This window comes from Coenobita brevimanus, chromosome 52, assembly GCF_032717465.1.
Source record: "Coenobita brevimanus isolate Jiangsu-jjx chromosome 52, ASM3271746v2, whole genome shotgun sequence".
Classification (NCBI taxonomy): Eukaryota; Metazoa; Arthropoda; class Malacostraca; order Decapoda; family Coenobitidae; genus Coenobita; species Coenobita brevimanus.
Genome location: NC_137005.1, coordinates 1,720,048 through 1,742,699, shown reverse-complemented (window position 1 = coordinate 1,742,699; position 22,652 = coordinate 1,720,048). Strand labels below are relative to the sequence as shown.

At 43.6% G+C, this 22,652-nt stretch overlaps 1 protein-coding gene across 1 annotated transcript in view; it reads right to left on the bottom strand.

The window, feature by feature from the left end:
• Positions 1–22,652, bottom strand: part of Rrp5 (Ribosomal RNA Processing 5) — a 75,477-nt gene that overhangs the window by 1,427 nt on the left and 51,398 nt on the right. Inside the window, exons 13-14 of the mRNA XM_080272938.1 lie at positions 14,885–15,038; positions 8,896–9,061 (exon numbers count right to left, since the gene is read on the bottom strand). Coding sequence (XP_080129064.1) covers positions 8,896–9,061; positions 14,885–15,038 — 320 coding nt within the window. The remainder of the gene's footprint in view (positions 1–8,895; positions 9,062–14,884; positions 15,039–22,652) is intronic.

Genomic DNA, 22,652 nt, shown 5'->3' with positions numbered 1-22,652 from the left:
TGATGATGATGATGATGATGATGATTAACAATGTTAAACATATCAGGGTTAAAGAACTACTTTTCTACAAGGAAGCTACCCACATGCAAAACATTTATAAAAAAAAATCACTGAATAATTCACTGATATACTTTCACACATAATCACCTACTTCTGGTACTTAGTGTGGGGTTACCTTCCATTTTTGTGTTGTCACAATCACATCTATTATCCTACAATTGATGCATATTGTTTCATTTTGCATTCTGATGTACACAAATAATAAGGGTACCAATAAGCTTGGAATCATCACAACAGAAGGCTTCTTTGTTACTCCTACTTGTCCATGAATATGTGGTACTATTACATCCATGGCTTTTGAGTAATAATGAGTTATTAAGCTTTAAAAAAAATTGCAAATTCCCTAAGAGTTCACATCATATAATGTATGATTTCCTTGGCTTTTAAAACAAATTATGATGATGGTCAGAATGCAACCCAAAGGGCATCACTGACCAAAAGGATTAATATCATCATAAGTACAGTATATTTATAATTATTTCATAAAACAGGCTTGCTAACCAATACAGATCTTACTATAGGTGGACAATGATCTCTTTGATTTAACACTTTAATAAGTATTAACCCAAAACAACTTAGATTTCCAAACAAGGTAAATCCAATATCATCATCATCTGGACCACTTTTCCTACCCTAAGGCTGGATGAGGAGTAGCAGCATCCAGATAGCCAAAGTTTGCCCAGTCCAATAGGTCACGCTTCCATGCACTCATCATTTAAGCCTACAGAATCCTGGCTCTACCTGATATGCCAAAAGGTTTCCACCTTGTACTGTAGCTTCACATATACCAATCCAATAAATTCAAATGTTGTCATGTTAAAAATGGGTGCCAAATCCCTAGTCATATGCTTCTCTGCACAAAATCCAGCCAGCTCGATCTCTTGTCAGTCCTTTAGCCTCACCAACTTCCATACCTCTCTTCCTCACACATTCATTCACCATATTCCTCCACCTTCTTCTTGGCCTACCGTGCCTCCTCCCTTCTTCAAATTCACTCAGATATACTCTTTTCACCACTCTATTGTCATCCATTTTCTCCGCGCTCTCTTCAGTTCCTATGTCCACAGACTTCCTCACTCCTCACCTTTCATGAATCACATTATTCCATATCCTATCCGCTCCTTGTACTCCATACACATTTCTCAACAGTCCCATATCCGCTGCTCTTACTCTTGACTTTTCATTTTCATGCCATTCATTTTCATGCAAATTCAATCTACATCTATGTACAGTAAAAGTCCTGTAATCCGAATGGCAGGGGACTGAGGGTCTTTCGGACAATTGTTTTTTTTTTTTTGGATTATTGGGAGGGACCTATGAAAACATTAGACATGCACACTCATGACCACTAATTTCTGCCCAGGGGTACCCCCTTCCTACCCCTGTTTACCCAGGGCAGAGGGGAGAGGGGGACAAAACAAGCTCCACCTGCCTCTATACCAGCTCCAGACCCTCCCCCATACCACTACCCGAGCCCCCACCAAACCCGTCATTCTTAACTGGCAGTTACATTTCAAGCTGATTTTATGCTTAACACTCTTGGTCCCACTACTAATACAAACATATAACACTGGGATATGTTAAAAGTATATTATATAACTATCAACATGCTATCTATCTATCTATCTATTGCCAGACGCCATAATCCCGTAAAGGATGGCCATCTGACTTTGAGTTATTTGTTTTACGGGGAGGGACACTAACCGTCCACCAACCCACTTGTTGACACATAGGGAGCACGTATGGTTTGGTCATATGGTTACCACCCAGCGTTGTAAATGGTTTCTTGGCTTACAGGAAACCATTTGACTTGTCACTCAATGTAAAGCCACCTGTGCAGGAAAGAAAAGCAAGAAGAAGTGACAAGAAAGATGGGAGAAATAGGACGAGAGGAAGGCAGGCACAGAAAAAGAATGATAAAGGCTAAGGAAGAAGTAGGCACTAGGCAGCACTACTTCAAGTGAGTGGATGATGGTCACCACCATCTATCAATATGCTGCAGCAATAAATTAATGCATTACGATGTTGACAGTAAAATGAAAACGTAAACAACGGCCACCTCAGACCTCATGTGCCGGGTGCACTGCTTGGCAAACACACACACACACACACACACACACACATCGAAAAACACAGACACAAGCATGCACGCATGCAAGCACCCAATGCATGAGGCCTAGGATGGCTGTTGTTAATGTTTTTGTTTTACTGACGTTATAATCCATTAATTTCTTGCTACAGCGTGTTCTTAGTTATATTATATACTTTTTACATATCTTAGTGTTTTATGTTTGTGTATTACTAATGTGACTATGAGTGTAAAGTACAAGGTTAGCATGAGATGTAACTGCCAGTTAAGAATGAGTGGGGGGTTGGGTGGGGTAGGGGTATGGGGGAGGGCTGGGAGCTAGGGTAGAGGCGGGTGGAGCTCGTTTTGTCAGACCCCCCCTCCCATCTTCCCTGTGTATACAGGGGTAGGAAGGGGGCACCCCTGAGCAGAAATTAGTGATCGTGAGTGCACATGATCATTAAATAAAAACTTAAAATGAGTGAGTGATACTCACTGGAAATGTATAGAAGTGTTGATGAACAATTGCAGGCAGATACATACAAGTCCAAGAGCAAGTCCATGCCAGATATATCCTTAGATAAAGCCCAGAAAATTTTGAAAAAAGACCAGAAAAATTAGAAAAATTTTGATATGACAAATTTGGAGTATTGGGATTTTTGGATTATTGGTGGCCAGATTAGAGGACTTTTACTGTATTAAAATAGCTGATCAACATGATCCAGAATTTCCATGATCACTCTTCATGAATCACACCAATCATGATTCAGTATGAATAGTACTCTACTACTACAGTGCAATTCCTAAAACCCAAGTGAAACGAGGATGAAAGGGTGTGAAGTGGAGGAGTGGGAGGTGTGAAATGTGTAAGATCGAGAATGAATGGGCGAGGAAGATGCAAGGAAGGAGTTGCTTTGTTGATGAATGAGGTGTGGCAGAGTTTTTTTTTTTTTTTTTTTTTTTGTGTGTGTGTGTGTCCGACTCTGGGCATAGGCTTCACAGCCTGCTCTCAAGGCCCAGTAGTCCTCCTACATACCATACATCTCTCTATATGTCACCACTTCGGCGCTAACACCCACCGTCCATATTAAATACATGCTAGGGCTGTCTCATACAGGACTAGTGTATTGGTATTAGCGGGGGTACTTTTATGACGTGTCGGCGGGTCATCTGGTAGATCAGGAAAGTCTACTTTTATGGAATTCAAATCCTTAAACTGTTCCCTGCCCCAGCAAGGATTCGAACCTGGGTCCATCAGGACTGCAGGCTGCCTCTCTACAGATGTGTCACCTCGAGGTGTATGTATGTCAAGTTCAAGTTTGAGAAGGTGAAAGTGGCAGTAATTGTAGCACATCCACCACGTGAGGACAGGAGTGAGAGAGAAAAAGACAGTTTTGGGGATAAGCTGGATGAAGCAGTGGAAGAAATGCCCAGGAGCTATAAAGTGATCGTAATGGGGGATATGAATGGAAGAGTAGGCACTGGTACTGAGGATGACATAATGCATTGTTATGGAGTACCAGGAGAAAATGATACTGGGAAATGACTAAAGGATATTTATCAAGGCCTTCATTGCACCAGCTACTTTCCTTCCTTATGTCACTCTACTTTCCACTTCTTTTGCACATTTTCCTCTCTTTTCTGTCACTATACCAAGGTATTTGAACTCTCTTACCAAGTCCAGTCTCTCTCCATTCATTGTAACATTGCACTGGGAGCCATCTTCTCTCTCAATAACAATCACTTTACTCTTTTCTACATTTATTCTCAAGGCATGACACTCACAGACATCAGCAAAACTGTACAACAGTCTACCAAGTTCCTGTCCGGTATTTGCATGCAGTACTGCATCATCAGCATACAACAAATTTGAGATATTCCACCTATCACCATTCATTACCAATGCCATCCATCTCTCCATTACTCATGCTTTTACTTCTCTCATCCCCCCATGCATATAAGTATTGAACAACCATGGGGACATCACACAACCTTGTTGCACACTCACACTGATAGTGAACCATTCACTTAGATCCCCATTTACCCTTACACAAGCCTCACTACCATCATAAAAACTCTTGACAGGATCTAGCAGCTTACCATCTCCACCATACATGCACAAAACCTTCCACAATCCTTCTCTGTCCACTTCGTTGTATGCTTTTTCCAGATTCATAAATGCCATAAACACCTTATATTTCTTCTCACAAGCCGTCTCTATTATCTGTCTAACTGCAAATATTTGAGCTTCACATCCTCTGCCACTCCTAAAGCCACCCTGTTCATCACTCACTAGGATTTCTGATATCTCTCTTGCTCTATAATAATTCTTCCATATACCTTCCTTACCACACTCAATAAACTTATACAACGATAATTCCTGCACTCCCTTCGCTCACCTTCATTTTTGTACAGGAGTGCAATCACAGCCTTTTTCCACTCTGATGGCACAGTATCACTCATCCATGCCTTCTTACATATCTCCAACAAGCACATCATTCCACTCTCTCCACTACACTTAATAATCTCTGCATACATCAACCCCAGCTGCTTTCCCATTTTTCAGCCGCTTCACAGCATTCTTCACCTGTGCAAGAGTCACTTTTCAAGGCACTGCATTCCTTCTCTGCACACCTCCAAAACCAATCATGTTTACAGTCGCTCTGCTTTCTCCATTCCCTTTCATCAGGCTTTCAAAATACTCTCTCCATCTGGTCCGTACTTCATTCCCATGGGTTAATAATTTACCATTTATATACTTCACACTTTCACATTTCTTTCCGCTGTCACTTCTACATTTCCAAAATAACTTCCTATTTTCAGAGAAATTTGCATTCATTATTCTTTTTAGATCATCATTAACCTCCTCCTTTTTTCTCTACATTAGCCTCTTTACGTGCTTCTTGCTCTCAGTATATTCAATTCGTATTTCAGCTGAACCCCTGTCCAGTAACCACTCTAGCCACTTCTTCCTCTTTTCCTCCACTGCTCTCTTTATCTCTTCATTCCACCATGCCATACCTTTCTTCTTTGTTGTTACTCTTGCCACACTGCACACTGCTTTAGCATTCCTATCTATGCAATCCCTAAATGCATTCCACAGGCTGTCCAGATCCATTTCATTGCAATTCACTGATTCTAACTCCTCCCCTACTTTGGTCCTGTAATCATTTGCCATTTCTCTGATCCTCAGCTTTCAGTCTTTCTCCCTAACTGCTCTTCTCTCTCGTGGTCCACCTCACTCCTCTCAGCTTGATCTTGCATACCACAGATCTCTACAACATCCTTTCACCAGGTTATCAGCACCAGCATCGACCTCTCTACCTGCACATAACCATTCATGCTCCTTTCAACATGATCCCTGTTCCCTCTATACCAGGTATATTTTTGTGCATCTTTATGTTTGAAATAGGAGTTACAAATGCACAACCCCCTTTCCTGACACATATCCTTCAGTCACTTCCCATTATCATGCTCTCTTGGTACTCTATTATTTCCCATTATATCATTCACAGGACCAGTGCCTACTCCGCCCATTAACATCACTTTATAGCTCCTGGGCATTTCTCACACTGCTTCATCCAGCTCATTCAAAAACCTGGCTTTCTCTCTCTCACTCCTGTCAACACACAGTTCCTATGCTACAATCAATCATTTTCACCTTCTTAAACTTGAATTAGACATACATACATCTCGACCTGACACATTTGTAATCTCTCATTCCACTCTGCCACACCTCATTCATCAACAAAGCCACTCCTTCCTTGCATCTACCTCGACCACTCATGCCCGACCTTACGCATTTCACACTCTCCCACTCCTCCACTTCACATCCTTTCATCTTTGTTTCACACAATGCCATCATGGCATATCTCATACTCTTAAACACATTCAAAACTTCCACACTCTTGCTCTCCTCATTCGCACTTGTCACAATCGATGGCCATGCGAGTCTGTCCATTTGGTTGGGGCCCTGGGCAAGTATTGGGCCCTCCGAGGCTCTCTGAAACATTTGCCATGATTGAGTGATTTTAGATGTGGGAATCTGGGGGACACTTAACCTGACCAAAAACCCCGGTTATATGGTTACCACCCAACATAGTAAATGGCTTCCAGGGTACAGGAAACCACTTGGGTTGTCACTCAGTGTAGTGGCCATAAGGCATCCCTACAATGAGTGAGTGATGATGGGCCACTATATTTACAAAGTGTTGGGATTGTCATACTGACTATTTCTTTAGAAAAGCTACAGAGCTATCATGGAACAATCACTTGCCTAAGCTAGCTCAAGAACTTGGCTACAGAACAAGTCACACATCCAAGCTAGCTCACGAGCTTGGCTAGACTGGCCTTACTTGACGCATGTCAGTGGGTTATTTCAACATTCTTTGTTCTGTCACTGTGAACAAAACATCACCATTTTGTCATGCTAAAGTTGCACACTTAAACTCTGGAAATGTCTTCAAAGATGTATGCAAATGATGACGGTGACTGCCATTATAAGAAAGAAATATTAAAGCACTAAACATCAAAGTAAAAGTGGAAATTCTTACGAAGCTGGACAGAGGTTCTGCAGTAAGGAAGCTACAAGACAAATATGAGATTGGAACTATGTGTATGAACTGAAGAAACAGGAAGAAAAAATATTGAAATTTTATGTTGCAAATACTAAATCAATGACAAACAGGAAAAAATTTATATGAACATAAATGTGACACCACTGATCAATTGCTATAGGAATGGTTTAAACATTGTAGGAATGAAGGAACTGCTATTTCTGGACCTATACAATAAAAGTCCTCTAATCTGGCCAATCCAAAAAATCCCAATACTCCAAATGAGTCAATTCAAAATTTTTCTAATTTTTTTGTCTCTTCGATTATTTCTGGGCTTTATTTAAGAATTTATCTGGCTTGGACTTGCTCTTGGACTTGTATGTACCTGCCTGCAACTATTCATCAACACTTCTATGCATTTCCAGTGAGTAAAACTATAACCCATATCATCTTCAGTGTTTATTTAATGATCACGTACACTCACAATCACTATTTTCTGCTCAGGGGTGTTCCCTTTGTACCCCTACGTGCCCAAGGAAAACAGAAGGGGAGGACAAAATGTGCTCCACCCTCCTCTAACTGCTCCCAACCTTCCCCCATACCCCTACCCCACCCAACCCCCCACTAGTTATTCTTAACTGGCAGTTACATCTAAAGCTAATACGTTACACTCATAATCACATTACTAATACACAAACAAAACACTAGGATAAGTTAAAAAGTATATAATATAACTATGAACATGCGGCTGCAAGAAATGAACGCATTATAACGACAGCAAAACAAAAATGTTAACAATGGCCATGTGTTGGGTGCTTGCATGCATACCTCTGTGAGTGTGTGTGTGTGTGTGTGTGTGTGTGTGTGTGTGTGTGTGTGTTTCCAAAGCAGTGCACCCAACACATAGGCCTGATGTGGCTGTTGGTAACATTTTAGTTTTACTGTCAACGTCATAATGCATTAATTTCTTGCTGCACCGTGTTGATGGTTACATTTTAGACTTTTAACATATCCTAGTGTTTTATGTTCGTATTAGTACCGTAGTGGGACCAAGAGAGTTATGCATGAAATCAGCTTGAGATGTAACTAACAGTTACGAATGATGGGTGGGGTGGCAGCTTGGGTTGGGATATGGGGGAGGGTTAGGAGCTGGGGTACAGGCGGGTGGAGTTCGTTTCCTCCCCCCCTCTCCTCTTCCATGGGCATACAGGGGTAGGAAAAGGGCACCCCTGGGCAGAATTAGTGATTGTGAATTTACATACTGTGTTTCTAATGTTTTTAGAAGTCCCTTCCAGTAGTCCGAAAAAATTAATAGTCCGAATGACCCTCAGTCCCCCTGCCATTCGGATTATAGGACTTTTACTGTACTAACTGAGAAAGCCAAAGAATTTCACATACAACTTAACATTACACAATCTCGTGACCATTCCATACATTTACTATTACTCTATACAGCAAATGAAAATTGTACCCCATGAGGGGTATGTTCCTAATCCATGAAGAGTATTCAAGGTTTTAGCCATTTACAGCTTTTTGGTAACCTAACCATCATCATCATCATCATCTAATCCTGTGTTGCCCCATGAGGAGTGCAGAAGCCAAGGGCTAGGCAAATTGGGCTTGACATTCAAGATGAGAGTGACCAGCCTTACTCATCCCTGAGTGGCATTACGTGAGCAACAAACCCCAACCACCCCCTGGATATGGAAACCTGCACAGGCTCAATCCAACTGGAGTGCCTTAATTACCCACTAAACCACCAGGTGCCATAATTTGGTTATATGGTTACCACCCAGAGTAGTAAATGGTTTCCCGGTGTACAGGAAACCATCTGGCTTGTCACTCAGTGTGGAGTTGCCCACAGGCAGAAGGAAGAAGAAGGAATGAAGGAATAAAAGACAGAAGAGGGAGTATAGAGTCGCCTGTAAGCATCTGGAAGAGGACAGAATGAAGGAAAGAAAGACAGAAGAGGACGGATGGAAAAAAGGAAGGAAGAGAGAAAAGGAGAGTCACCCAAGAGCAGCACTACATACAGTGAGTGGATGGTGAGTGCCCCTACCTACCAATCGTATTCCTGCAAATAATTAGGGATGACTGTAAGTAGAACTCAGATATTGCCATTTAACAAATAAACCTGAATATGGAGAAATCAAATACCAATTCTCTGGCCATAATTACTGATACAAAACCAAAAGTGCCAACTAATATTACCTGGCTCCCTCATAGTCACCATGCTTGGCCAGTAAGTCCACATACACGCTCCAGACATCAATGCGTTTGGGGTAGCTGCTCAAGAGACTCTCAAACATAGTTCTGCCTCTCTCTGCCTCACCAAAGCGAAACTCCAGTTGGCCAAACCGGTTAATGAGCTCCACATCTAGAAAATAAGGTTCATGATGTAGAACAAAGGCATGCTTGTGTCAGAACATCAGTGACAATACCCTTTACCTCCCCCTCTCCCCAGCATATGATGATTTTCTTCATAACACAGGTATACCTCGATATACGATACCCCTAGATGCGATACCCCGGCTTAGAGATGGGGATACAAATACCACTATATCCTGCAGGGTGATGGTCGCGCCCCGAGTTTAATGATGGGCCCTCCGAGGTTGCATCCACAGGCAATAGGCCAAAATTCTGAATCATGCTCGTGCTCGTGGCCAGCTGAGCTCACCCGCCTCCCAGGATGCGCAGAAACGTTCACGCAGCCCCCATAGCCATCGCTTACCCCGTGCTCATCCGTATCATTCTTCTCACACTGGCCATCTCTGAGTGAGGAACTATTGCCCATCCCACATCGTGTTGCATCAGCAATGTTACACAAGTCGTTATGGTAGTGCATCGTAACTGAGCACAAGCAGTTCCATGAGTAAAGCAGTGATAGTAATTGTGTGTGGAATGCGATTTGGTGTGATTTTTGCAATAAATATGTGTGATCATGTCTGGTAAGGGCGTTGCATGTGGTGGGCCTAGCGGAGACCTTATTCGAGGTGGTATGCGGCCTGCTAGTGTTGGTGCTGGTGATGTTCCTGCAAAGTGTGTTCGTAAAACTGTGTCTCTGGAAGTGAAACTAGATATTCTTAAGCACCACGACAAAGGCGAGGGTGCGTGTGCAATCACTTCGGCTCTCCATGTGGCCCAGTTGACTGTCTCCACCATTATCAAGAAGAGGGTGGCCATTAAGGCTGCCGCTGGGGAGTTTGCAACCTCATCCGCCTCCCACATAACCTGCCAGAGACAGCCTATGATGGAGGAGCTGGAGTGGATGCTCTGCATGTGGGTGGAGGACCAGAACAGGAGGAAGGTACCCATGAGTCTGGCGATTATTTGCACCAAGGCTCTCTCACTATGGGATGAAATTAAAGTGAAGCGGAATATTGATGATACTGAGACATTTAAGGCTAGCCATGGATAGTCTGACTGCTTCAAGAGGCGCGCTAATCTGCACCATGTGAAGATGTATGGTGAGGCAGCGAGTGCGGATATGATGGCGGCAGCATCATTTCCTGACGAGCTGAAATGCATCATCGTGGAGGGTGGCTACAGTGTCAAGCAGGTGTTAAATTTTAACGAGACTGGGCTCCTTTGGAAGAGAATGTCCTCAAAGACATTCCTTGCAACAGAGGAAAAGTCTACGCCAAAGTTCAAGGCCTCGGAGGACCAGCTGACATTGCTGCTGGGGGACAACACTGAGGGTGACCTCAAGTTGAAGCTGCTCCTTGTCTATCACTCCAAGAACCCCAAGGCTTTGGTGGGGTATATGAAGGAAAATTTAGGAGTGATTTGGAAGTCTAACAAGAAGGCCTGGCTGATTTCCAACATCTGTTCATCCTATTTTCACTCCTACCTCTCTCATGCTCTCGAGAGGTATGCCTCCAGGGAGAATTTGGCGTACAGATTTCTCGTGGTGGTAGACAATGCGCCTAGCCACCCTCCCACGATGAAGGAGTGGGCAAGCAATATTGAAGTGGTGTTCCTGCCCCCCAACACCACATTGTTGGTGCACCCCATGGACCAAGGGATGATTGCAATGTTTAAGGCGTATTACCTCCGCTGCACTATGCAGCAGTTGGTGAGGGCCTGTGACAGTGACAAGACGACGACAGTGCAAACGTTCTGGAAAGGGTACAATAGACGCCATGCTATAGAGAACATCACTACAGCGTGGCGGAAGTTTGCCAGCCCACTATACAAGGTGTGGCAGAAACTGTGGCTGGAGTGCGTAACACTCCTTCACAGGGTTTCCTGAGGGTGTGAAAGCTCCGCCGGTGCAGCATGTGCAGCAGGATATTGTTGAACTGTTGCACATGGTGGGCTTCAGGGAGGTCGACAAGGAGTAGGTCCTGGAAAGCCACATGGAGGAGCTCAGAAGTGCAGAGCTCTTCAATATGCCAATTCAGAGGGTGCTCTAGGAGACACAGGAGGAGGAGGAGGAGGATGTCCCTGAGGTGTGAGCCCTCAATATGACCAAGCTGGATGAAATCATTGCACTTCCTTCGTGCTACATGGGCATCTGGTAGCGCTCATGACTGGAACGTCACTCAGGCATATTGCAGAACTTCTGCCTATCAGAATTCATTCATTCCCTAAACTACATCACTCTGGAATTTGCTTCCCCAGAGTTATTTCCCTCCAAATTTCAACCTACAGCTCTTCAAGTCCAACTGTTACAGATATTTTATGAATGGAGGACACCAGTAATCTGGTGTAAGGATTTTTTTTTTTTTTTTTTTTTTAATTCATTTTTCCTTCCTCTGTTGTTAAAAAAAAGAAAAGAAAAAAGAAAAAAAAAAAAAGAAACTTTCCAGGGACAAGGCAGAGACGCAGCTGATCGGCTGGAGGAAGGGATGAAGGTGTACAGGATGATGCTGGAGAAAAAAAAGAGGGCGACCAGGCAGACTACAATCAATGCCTTTTTCAAAAAGGCCCCCACCACACCATCGACTCACAGAGTATCTCCCAAGCCCTCAACCAGCAGAGCAGCTCCCCTGCCTTCAACCAGCAGAGCATCTTCCCCGCCATCGACCAGCAGAGATACACTCAGGGCCTCCTCCCGCCGAGGACACACTCAGCCCCAAGTGCTGGACCTAACCTCCAGCTGATCCCCGTCTCCTGTGTCACCTGTGTCTCCACAGTGGCACTCCTCCACTCCATTGCTGCCTTCCTCGACCCAGCCTCCATCTCCCAAACCACTTCGGCCACTGCCTCTGTCTCCCTCGGCACAATGTAGGCCTTCGTGTCTGCCTCCATTGCTACCTCATCAGACATCGCAGCGGTCTCCCTCGCCACCTCACCGGTCATCGCAGCGGTCTCCCTCGCCACCTCACCGGTCATCGCAGCTGTCTCCCTCACCACCTCCTCTGTCATCGCATCGCACTTCATCGTCACCCCCAGCGCCATCGCATCGCACCCCATCGCCACTGCCTGAGCCACCGCATCGCACCCCATCACCAACCCCAGAGCCAGTGCATCAGTCTCCCGCTACAATCACCCCACCTCGCCAGGCTTCCCCCATCCCCTCTGACCCTTCCCCGGAGATGGAGTCTGAGGAGGTTGAGTGAGTGCTACGGAGCATCACATGTCCCCTAGCCTCGGGGGGGATAGCAAAGATGACGACCAGGACCAGACATGGACTTACAAGAAGTGATGAGAGGTGTTTTATATTTTCTAACCTATTTTGTATGATTTTCAGACTGTATTTGTTGGTTTCAGTGAGTTATTTACGGGTGGTATGCTTAGGTCAGCTTCCTTTACAGCTGTTAGGCCACTGAAGTTGGCTTTAAACTTGTTTTTTGGCTCATTTGGGTGGGTTTTGGATTTGGCTGGGGGGGAACCCATGGCTGAAAAAAGCATCCCATTACTTTACATGTTAAAACTACCCCGATACACAATACCCCCCAAACGATGGGTTTTTACCTAACCAATTGCATCGTTAAACTGGGGTACACCTGTACCCAAGATCAAAGTACAATTGAGGCGTCTAGAACCAAAGGGGCATCGGCGCCAAAATGTACTTTTGAGTTATGACGCTTTAAAGTTGTGTTTATGGCAACGTCATAACCAGAAGGCAATAAACAGACCTTTTATACATCTAAATGATCATCAGCGCCTATGCTCTACATGTACAGCCAAAAAAACAAAACAGTAATAACCGTAACCACAAAATAGGCAGTAAACCAAACCCCCAATTTATAAATGGGCATAATAACATATTGTAGGGATTTAAAAACATGGCAGAAAAAACATCAACGAATGTATTAATGTACAAAAATTTATTAACTGAAGATTCCAGTTCACTTAATATTAATAAACGAATGATTATTACTGTAATTTCACGTTTTTGACAACTAAATCTGAAATCAATGCAGTTATTATTTTTCCTCTACCATAATAGATTGAAATAATAACACTAAAAAAAAAAAAAAGTAGTGTAGTGCTTAAGTAAATTGAGAAGGGGTAGTGGGGGGTTAAATGGTGGGGTCGTCATCTAAGAGAACGACATCCAACTCTGCCTCCTCGGTGCCACGCCCCCTCCCGCTGTCTCCCCTCACCACTCTCTTTTCCTCTTCCTTTCTACCTTTTTCCACTTCTCCACACACTTCTGACACTTACGAGAGGTTATAGGCACCACCTCCTCACTGTAACTATGTGATGAACTCATCTTGTCACCCCCCCTTCAACCCCAATAACAACAGCTCATCTTGTCACCAATAATCTACGATAAATGGGGTAAAAATCCAATACGTAATAATTAGACACCTCAGTTAATACGGGAGGGAAGTCTCACCAGCACACCGGGCAGGCCACACGCTTGCTGATTGGCTGCTCTGGGGGAGTGGCAGAGAGTGAGAATGCTAATTGGTTTGGGCTGTGTGGCTTAGATGCCTGCCTGCTCTGATTTGTTCGCCCGGCAGCATGGACAAAACCACGTGACTTTGAGCCCCTCTACCACTGTCCAGAAGGCCGAATCTTGTATGGCAACCAGTGCTGTCACTGAGAAGAGGGTTAAGCCTGTTGTCTCCCCTACCTAACTCAAAACTAGTATATTGGTGGGGATGCCCCTTTGGCTCTAGACGCCTCAATTCATTAATTTCATCTAATCCAGTGTTGCCCCATGAGGAGCAAAGAAACAAGAGCGGGGCTAGGCAAGTTGGTCCTGACATTTAAGATGACAGTGACCACCCTGACTCATCCCTGAGTGGCATTAAACCTGTACTGACTCAATGCGACTGGAGTGCTGTAATTACCCACTAAACCACCAGGTGCCATAATTTGGTCATATGGTTACCACCCAGCATGGCAAAAGGTTTCCTGGTGTACAGGCAAGTACAAGATATAAAATAATGATAACTCTATTTTCCATTATAAAAAAAGGGAGGGGGGGGGATATTCCCAGGGCAATGGGCATACAACCATTCACTATTTATTTAAATCTTGGGACCTCAAAGATTTTGCAATAAACCTGTCAACTATATTTACAAAACTTTTCAGCAATTTGGAAAAGTACTAGTACTGTCCCTACTATAAGCAGAAAAGACTCAATTCAAATCTGGTGTGGAAGCTGCTGAGAGAACAGCTATACTTCAGTGCTGAGGTACTAAATATTATGATTCTTTTATTCACCATTCTATCGATTATGTAATGTGCTAAGACGCTAAAATATGTCCATGTACATCATATTCACTGGGAAATCTATGTATACAGCAAAACTTAAATGTTATTAAGGAAGCAAGTGCTAACAAAGAGAAAATCGTACATCATCCACCTACAGATACAGGAGGACAAGTGTATTTCATGCACATCTGCCACCTCCACATTCAACAGGTCATGAAATGTTGAATAGTAGAAGGAAGCAGGTGTTGATGTGGCAAAAGCAGAACTTATTCAGTAATATGCAATCAGGCAACAGCAATGAACTTTTAATGGATCATTCACTACACTGGATAGTACTGAAAAACAACAACTGGACAACTGGGGGTCTAGTGGGTTAAGCACTCCAACCAGATGTCTAAGTCTGTGGGGTGGTTGGAATGTATTTTTCACAAAATGCCACTCAAGGATGAGTGAATAGTCACCCCTGAATAGTTACCTTGAGTGGATGGTGGGCAATCTATAATAACACCACATAATACAAGAAATTACGACAGAAACTCACAATCTCAAATTTTCAAGACTGTGTTTCAACAGTTCTACTCACGATGTTTTTTGTTGAGAGAGAGGAGGGCACGCTCCATGTAACGGCGTCCTTCCTCTACCTTCATGTGGCTGAAGAAATAAATTCCAGCCTTTACCCACACATCCAGCACCTGGCTAAACTTCTTAGACATCACATAGTACACCTTCTCTGCTTCCTGCAAATATCCAGATCATCATGTGTATTAACTCCTTATGGGCAGGCAACTTATCAATTATACCACTGTGTGGGGCAGCATATTTTCAGAAAAATAAAGTATCAAGGAATAAGCCTAAATATGCATAAATCAATGAAAATGGATGAAAAACGAAGGCAAGAGGACATACATGCACAGTAATACGTCTCTGCTGGCTGTAGGAGGAGGAGGGGAGTGAGGGAGCATAGTGGGCAGGCAGCTTATCACCAGGCGCCCCTGGGGCGAGGCTAGCAAACTTTTCACTCATTTGCTTTTTCTTCACCACTGAACAGTATATTTATCATTATTTTTTATTTTTATCTATTTATTTTTTTTGGAGTAGACTGTGATGGACCCCACAATGCTGGTGTCTGATGATGATATTCCAGCCCTGCTGGAATTCTTTGACCATAAAAAGAGTACATCTGCAAAATACATGGTGAGCATAAAGTCTTTCCCTGATTATGAAAAATCATATCTCAAAGACCATTCTAGATAGAAACATGAATGTTGCAGCACTGTGTAGATGAATTCATAGAATTTTTTCTGACATATTTTACAGACATTTTCTCCCCTACAGGTGGCACTGCAGTCATTAGTATAAAAATGACATCTATGAAGGAGAAAGCGCAGTGTGTTTTGTGGTATCACGAAACAAAATTGCCAGTTACAGTTCAACGAAAATTCAAAAATGAGTATGGATGAGATCCACCAGATGTTAAGAGTATCAAGGGTTGGTATGAGAAGTTTAAGGAGACTGGCAGCGTTGGTGACCTCAAAAGAACTGGTAGGCCACACTCAAATGAAGTGACTGTTGATGCTGTGCATGTAAAGAGACTGGGAGTGTTGGTGACCTCAAAAGAACAGTAGGCCACACTCAAATGAAGTTGTCACGGGGTTTTTATATTATCACGGTAATTTTGAAATATATATGCTTAAATATTATTTAAATTGATAATAATATTCAATAATATTGAAGAGCAGAGGCAATGGTTGTCTTGCTACATCAAGCAACGATTACTTTACGTTGGCTTAGCACGATTCTCTGAAAACGAGAATTTATAAACTTTCTCAACAGTACACAGCAGAGACTAATTACTCACAATTGCTGAATTACTGTACTGTTAGCCTCTGGAGAAAGTTACATCACCCCTGACAATAAATAACTAATACTAATAATAATAACATCAGGTTCTTGCTGATGCATTAACTCCTGGCACAACGGATTTTAAGTTAATACAACAAGACTGGTCTAAGTACCAGTTATGAATAGTAAACGTTTATGCAAGCTAGGAGCTGTATGGAAAATAAGCTTAATTATGGAGAAATGAAACAAGATTTTTTACTCTACATTAAGCTCAAGAAATAGAACTGTTAAATTTATTAATCACAAAAATAAATTTAACATTACATTTCAAATCAATTAAATGAGACGCACTCGCTCACTCACACAGAAGCTAAATACTTACGCCTAGGGAAAACACCTTAACTAAGCTCTTAAAACTACAAAATACACAAAAGAAATACCAGTCGATGAATGCTATGTATCACCACTAAGGTGGGAGGACTGGATTAACTGTCTAGTGGAGCTTGGGGTGCTAGCTGACCTCTCCACTTCTGAGCACAGAACCTTTCTCCGCCACAGCAAACACAAGACTGAATTCAAATAATGTATGGGCAGGAAGCACGAGCCACCGGAAGAAGGCGTGGCTAACGGTTTATGCAAGCAGAGGCGAACGATAAAGAAACAATTGTATCGCTCAGTAGCGCACTTAGTGACGTGCATTAAATCGGTCACTTTTGAAAGTGACGAATTATTTGAAAAGTTACTCCGAAATGGAGAGAGAAACGGTTAACTGAGCGATACACAGTGAGTTTTCCACTAATAGTTCGTGGCTTCTCACAAAAAGGAAATGTCGCGAATTGATTCGTGACATTACGCCCCATGAAAATTAAATCTTTCTTCCTTCAGAAGAAAGATTTCAATATACATATATATAAATCCTAACTCAGTCACACAAGATTCACACTGTGGTGTGTGTGCTATCCTGCTACAGGAGAAAGTCGCAGTCGTCAGTGAGCGAAAAAACCTCGTATTTACGTTAATAGAAGCAAGCTTGAGGGAAAAACTCCGTGACGACGGTGAAAATCCTGTACTCAGGTCAAACTGAGCGAAAATTCGCTACATTTACACTGACAACTAATTGTTGTGTAGCGTGGTGTATGTAATACACGGTGTAGGTGTGACAGTTGTAGTGTAACTGTACCTACGTGTAAAATGACACAGTAAATAATATGGTGACGACGAAGGCAGAGGAGAAGAGGCGGCAGCGTGCGGCAGACGATCAGCTGGTCCGCACAGCAAAACTGCTACACCCATTGCTGAACCTGCAAAACCAATTGAGGTGGAGCATCAAAAGTGTCAATGAGACAAAATTCTTATTAAGTTACAATTACTCTCTCTGCCTAGCAGTCAGTGCTACGACGTACATTCGAGGTCGCCATTAATTCTAGCACACAATTATGGTCGGCAAGTTGAGAATCCTTGTGCAAACTCGGGTCTTCCATAGCCTCGAACTGCACACGGGTCCTCAACCTCTGCCTTAACCTACAGTTCTTATATTAATATCGGGAAGCTGAGAATCCTTGTGCAAACTTGGGTCTTCCATAGCCTCAAGTCGCCTCTGCGGAGTTCTCTCTTCCCCCTTAACCTACAATACAATACTTATATTAGTACCGGAAAGCTGAGAATCCTTGTGCAAACTTGGGTCTTCCATAGCCTCAAGTCGCCTCTGCGGAGTTCTCACTTCCCCCTTAACCTACAATACTTATATTAGTATTGGAAAGCTGAGAATCCTTGTGCAAACTTGGGTCTTCCATAGCCTCAAGTCGCCTCTGCGGAGTTCTCTCTCGAACTTCCCCCTTAACCTACAGTACTTCTATTAGTACCGGGAAGCTGAGAATCCTTATGCAAACTTGGGTCTTCCATAGCCTCAAGTCGCCTCTCAACTTCCCCCTTAACTTACGGTACATATATTAGTACCGGGAAGCTGAGAATCCTTATGCAAACTTGGGTCTTCCATAGCCTCAAGTCGCCTCTCAACTTCCCCCTTAACTTAAGGTACATAATATGCATGTACAGGCCCTGGACATACTGTGTCCTGTGGTGCCAATGGGCGAGACATCAGGTCTGCACCCACTTCACCACTACCCTGTCTCTCAACTGACTCAGAGATTACAGGTGTGGTTATGAACGGCACAGGAAGGACATGTCCCTGATCAGTGGTGATACTTTGGCACACACTGCAGGAACGGACAAAACTGTCTATGTCTCGTCCCATCCCTGGCCAGAAAAAGTCAGCTCGGATACGGCCCTGGGTCTTCCTTTTGCCCAGGTGACCTCCTGAGGCTGGACAATGACCCCATTGTAACACTGCTGGGCGGTACTTGGCGGGAACGACAAACTGCAGTCGAACCTCGCCCTCGGGTGTTCGTGACTCACGGTAGAGCCGTCCTTGTTTGCGAAGGAACTTGGCTCGACCTCCCCGTGAATACTTGGTCACTTTACCCTCCAGCTTCTTGCGCACTGAGGCAAGTGTCGAGTCAGTCTGTTGCTCTTGGACAACATCTTGACTACGAATCAGATCTTGCGGCGTTGCGACGGTCAACGGAGTGACGCGATCTGGAGCCTTGGCCATGGCTCGTGTTATTGCAGCAGCCGAAGTCTGCGTAGCAACATCTACGGCACAACTATTTTTGATGCCAGGTATGTTGCCTAAGATGAGGTCAAATAAAGGTTCTGGCATGACAACTGCAGCTGTCAAGCCAGTGAAAAATGGAGACGCCACCTGGATACGTGCCTCAGGGAACAATCTCACTGATCCATCAATAAGTCTAACTTGGATCTGTCGACCTGTATACTCATCAGGCCGAACTAAACTCTGCTTAACAGAGCAACCTGAGGAACCATTGTCCCTCAGGACATTTACAGAAACACCTCCCACAGACCCTGGCTGAACAAGAAAGGCAGTGTTGCTGGTGGAAGGGTCTGAGGAGGTAGCAGCCAGTCATTCATGAGACTGCGAGACAACCGATGCAGCAAACGTGGCACCCTGGGAACTAGGTGTCTGAGGAGAGTTCATGGTCGGAGGGGGACTTGCGAACTGTTGGGAAGTACCTGTACTGGTAGAGATGACACCACCGGGTACTTGTGGAATGAAGGCTGCATTTGCCTCCTGCCTCCGATACACTAATTGACCTGACTGAGGGTTACGTGACTTGTCCTTGTATTGCTGCTGATGCTTGGGAAACTGCTGCTGGTTGGGGTGCTTGTTGTACCGCTTCCACTCAGATTTCTGAGTGTTTTGCCACTGGTCCTTCTGTGGTTTGCTTGGACCTTGACCATTACTCTGAGAACGGCCTTGGTGCTGGGATTCAGTCTGAGACGGCTTCCCAGACTTAGCAGTATCTTTTCTGCTCCAGGTGTTTTGCTTACGAGCTTGATACCCGTATGCAGTAAAGAATGCGTCAGCCTTCTCTGCCATTTGGCTGGCATCTTTCACCTGGCAGATCTTAAGCTGTGCTATGAGCTCAGCAGGCCACGACCTCTCTAGCTGTGTACGCAGCATAAGGTCAATTATCCCCTCACGCGTGGAAGGAGTTTCATCTTTCTCCATCCACTCATTTAAGTAAGCTGTGAGACGATCAAGGAACTGAACAGCTGTCTCCTTGTCTTGGAGACGAGCTCGCATGAACTGAACTTTGGCGTCGTCTACTGTGAGACCATACGCCTTAATGAGTGCAGCTTTCATCATCTCATATGTGAGATTGTCTCCACGAATTCTGTGGAGAATATCGAGGGCAGGGCCCTCAAACAGGCTAAGAAACTGAAGCCGCTTAGCTGCCTCATCCAGTTGATATAAGTCTGCCATGTCCTCAAAACGAGCTATGTACGGCTCGATTCGCTCGCTTTCCTTGTATGAAGGAAGCTTGATGCGTGGGGTCGCCAGGACATGTGCAGGGGGAACGCTCGTGGAGCTTTGACCAACTGCACCAGACGTGTCTGAAGCCAAGGAATCTCGCTTGAGCTTCATCATTTCAAGTTCATGTTTTTCTCGTGCCTCACGTTCGGCACGTTCATGTTCTCGTTCTCGCTCGCGTTGTTCACGCTCGTATTCGCGCTGTTCTCGCTCGTGTTCGCGCTGTTGTCGCTCGTTTCTAACTCGGAGCTCGCGTTGTTTCTGCTCGTGTTCGCGCTGTTCTCGCTCGTATTCGCGCTGTTCTCGCTCGTATTCGCGCTGAATCTTACGCTCTTCACGGGCATCATTCTCGCGCTGCTGCTCCTGATTATGCCGTGAGAGTATATACTCTTTAATTTCGGTTGGGTCCGAAAGACCCATTTCTTTGGCTTCCTGTAAAAATACAGTAGTAGCCATTTCGCTAATTTATTAAGCAAACCGAAATTGAGTACTGACTGCTTAGCGACGAATACTAATAAACAAAAGTAAAGAGTACAGACACAAGCTAGTGGTGACCAGTCTTATCCAGTTAACTGGCAAAGAATAAATAAAAAATGTAAATGACTGGGAAGACTCAATAATAAACACAATGGGTACGGCGACTTCCCAGAAGCGAATAAAATTGTCTGGCGTTACCAAAAATAAACTAGAGTTAAGTATTCTATTGATTAATAAAGCAAAATTCACTTGCTAAATTAGGGGTAAACACCAGTAAGCTTGTGCCTATAAACTTTAATGATAAATACCTAATATGAATGAGTGAGCACTATCTCGTGAATAGCTTTAGAGCTAGGAGTTAATATCCTGGAATGAGGTCGCCAATTGTCACGGGGTTTTTATATTATCACGGTAATTTTGAAATATATATGCTTAAATATTATTTAAATTGATAATAATATTCAATAATATTGAAGAGCAGAGGCAATGGTTGTCTTGCTACATCAAGCAACGATTACTTTACGTTGGCTTAGCACGATTCTCTGAAAACGAGAATTTATAAACTTTCTCAACAGTACACAGCAGAGACTAATTACTCACAATTGCTGAATTACTGTACTGTTAGCCTCTGGAGAAAGTTACATCACCCCTGACAATAAATAACTAATACTAATAATAATAACATCAGGTTCTTGCTGATGCATTAACTCCTGGCACAACGGATTTTAAGTTAATACAACAAGACTGGTCTAAGTACCAGTTATGAATAGTAAATGTTTATGCAAGCTAGGAGCTGTATGGAAAATAAGCTTAATTATGGAGAAATGAAACAAGATTTTTACTCTACATTAAGCTCAAGAAATAGAACTGTTAAATTTATTAATCACAAAAATAAATTTAACATTACATTTCAAATCAAATCAATGAGACGCACTCGCTCACTCACACAGAAGCTAAATACTTACCACTAGTGAAAAACACCTTAACTAAGCTCTTAAAACTACAAAATACACAAAAGAAATACCAGTCGATGAATGCTATGTATCACCACTAAGGTGGGAGGACTGGATTAACTGTCTAGTGGAGCTTGGGGTGCTAGCTGACCTCTCCACTTCTGAGCACAGAACCTTTCTCCGCCACAGCAAACACAAGACTGAATTCAAATAATGTATGGGCAGGAAGCACGAGCCACCGGAAGAAGGCGTGGCTAACGGTTTATGCAAGCAGAGGCGAACGATAAAGAAACAATTGTATCGCTCAGTAGCGCACTTAGTGACGTGCATTAAATCGGTCACTTTTGAAAGTGACGAATTATTTGAAAAGTTACTCCGAAATGGAGAGAGAAACGGTTAACTGAGCGATACACAGTGAGTTTTCCACTAATAGTTCGTAGCTTCTCACAAAAAGGAAATGTCGCGAATTGATTCGTGACAGAAGTGAATGTTGATATTGTGTGTGTTGCTTTTCAACGCAGCCCTCGCAAATCAACTCGTCGTGCTTCAACAGAACTCAGGATACCACAAAGCACAGTGGTTAAAATTTTGCACAAATGCCTTCGTTTGCAAGCATACTGTACAAAGTGCAAATCGTTCAAGCTTTGGGGACAAATGACTGTCCCCGACGTCCTGCTTTTGCTGAGATTCTGCAACGAATTGATGAGGGCAATGATTACCTTAAGCATGGAGAATGAAAGACTGACTAAGAGGGTGTATGTAGGTGAGGTGGAGGGAGGGAGAGGGAGGGGTAGACCGAGGATGAGGTGGAGAGATGGAGTTGAGAGGTATATGAGGGAGGGGGGGGGGTGAGTTGGGGGAGGGGAGTCAAATGGTGGGTGACAGAGTGACTTGGAGGCGTTTTGTCTGCAGCCACCCTTTGCGGGATTAGGGCGTCGGGCTATAGATAGATAGATAGATGTTGTTTTTTTCTGATGTGGCCACCTTTTACATCAAGGTATGGTAAACAGGCACAACATTCATATCTGGGGATCAGAGAACCCACATCTTGTGTTAGAGCACCAGAGGCACAGCGGTAAAGTGAACGTTTGGTGTGGTCTAATGCATAACATGGTTATTGGACCTTTCTTTGTTTAGCCCACCATTTCAGCAAAAGTTTACTTGGACATGTTGGAGCTTTACGTTGC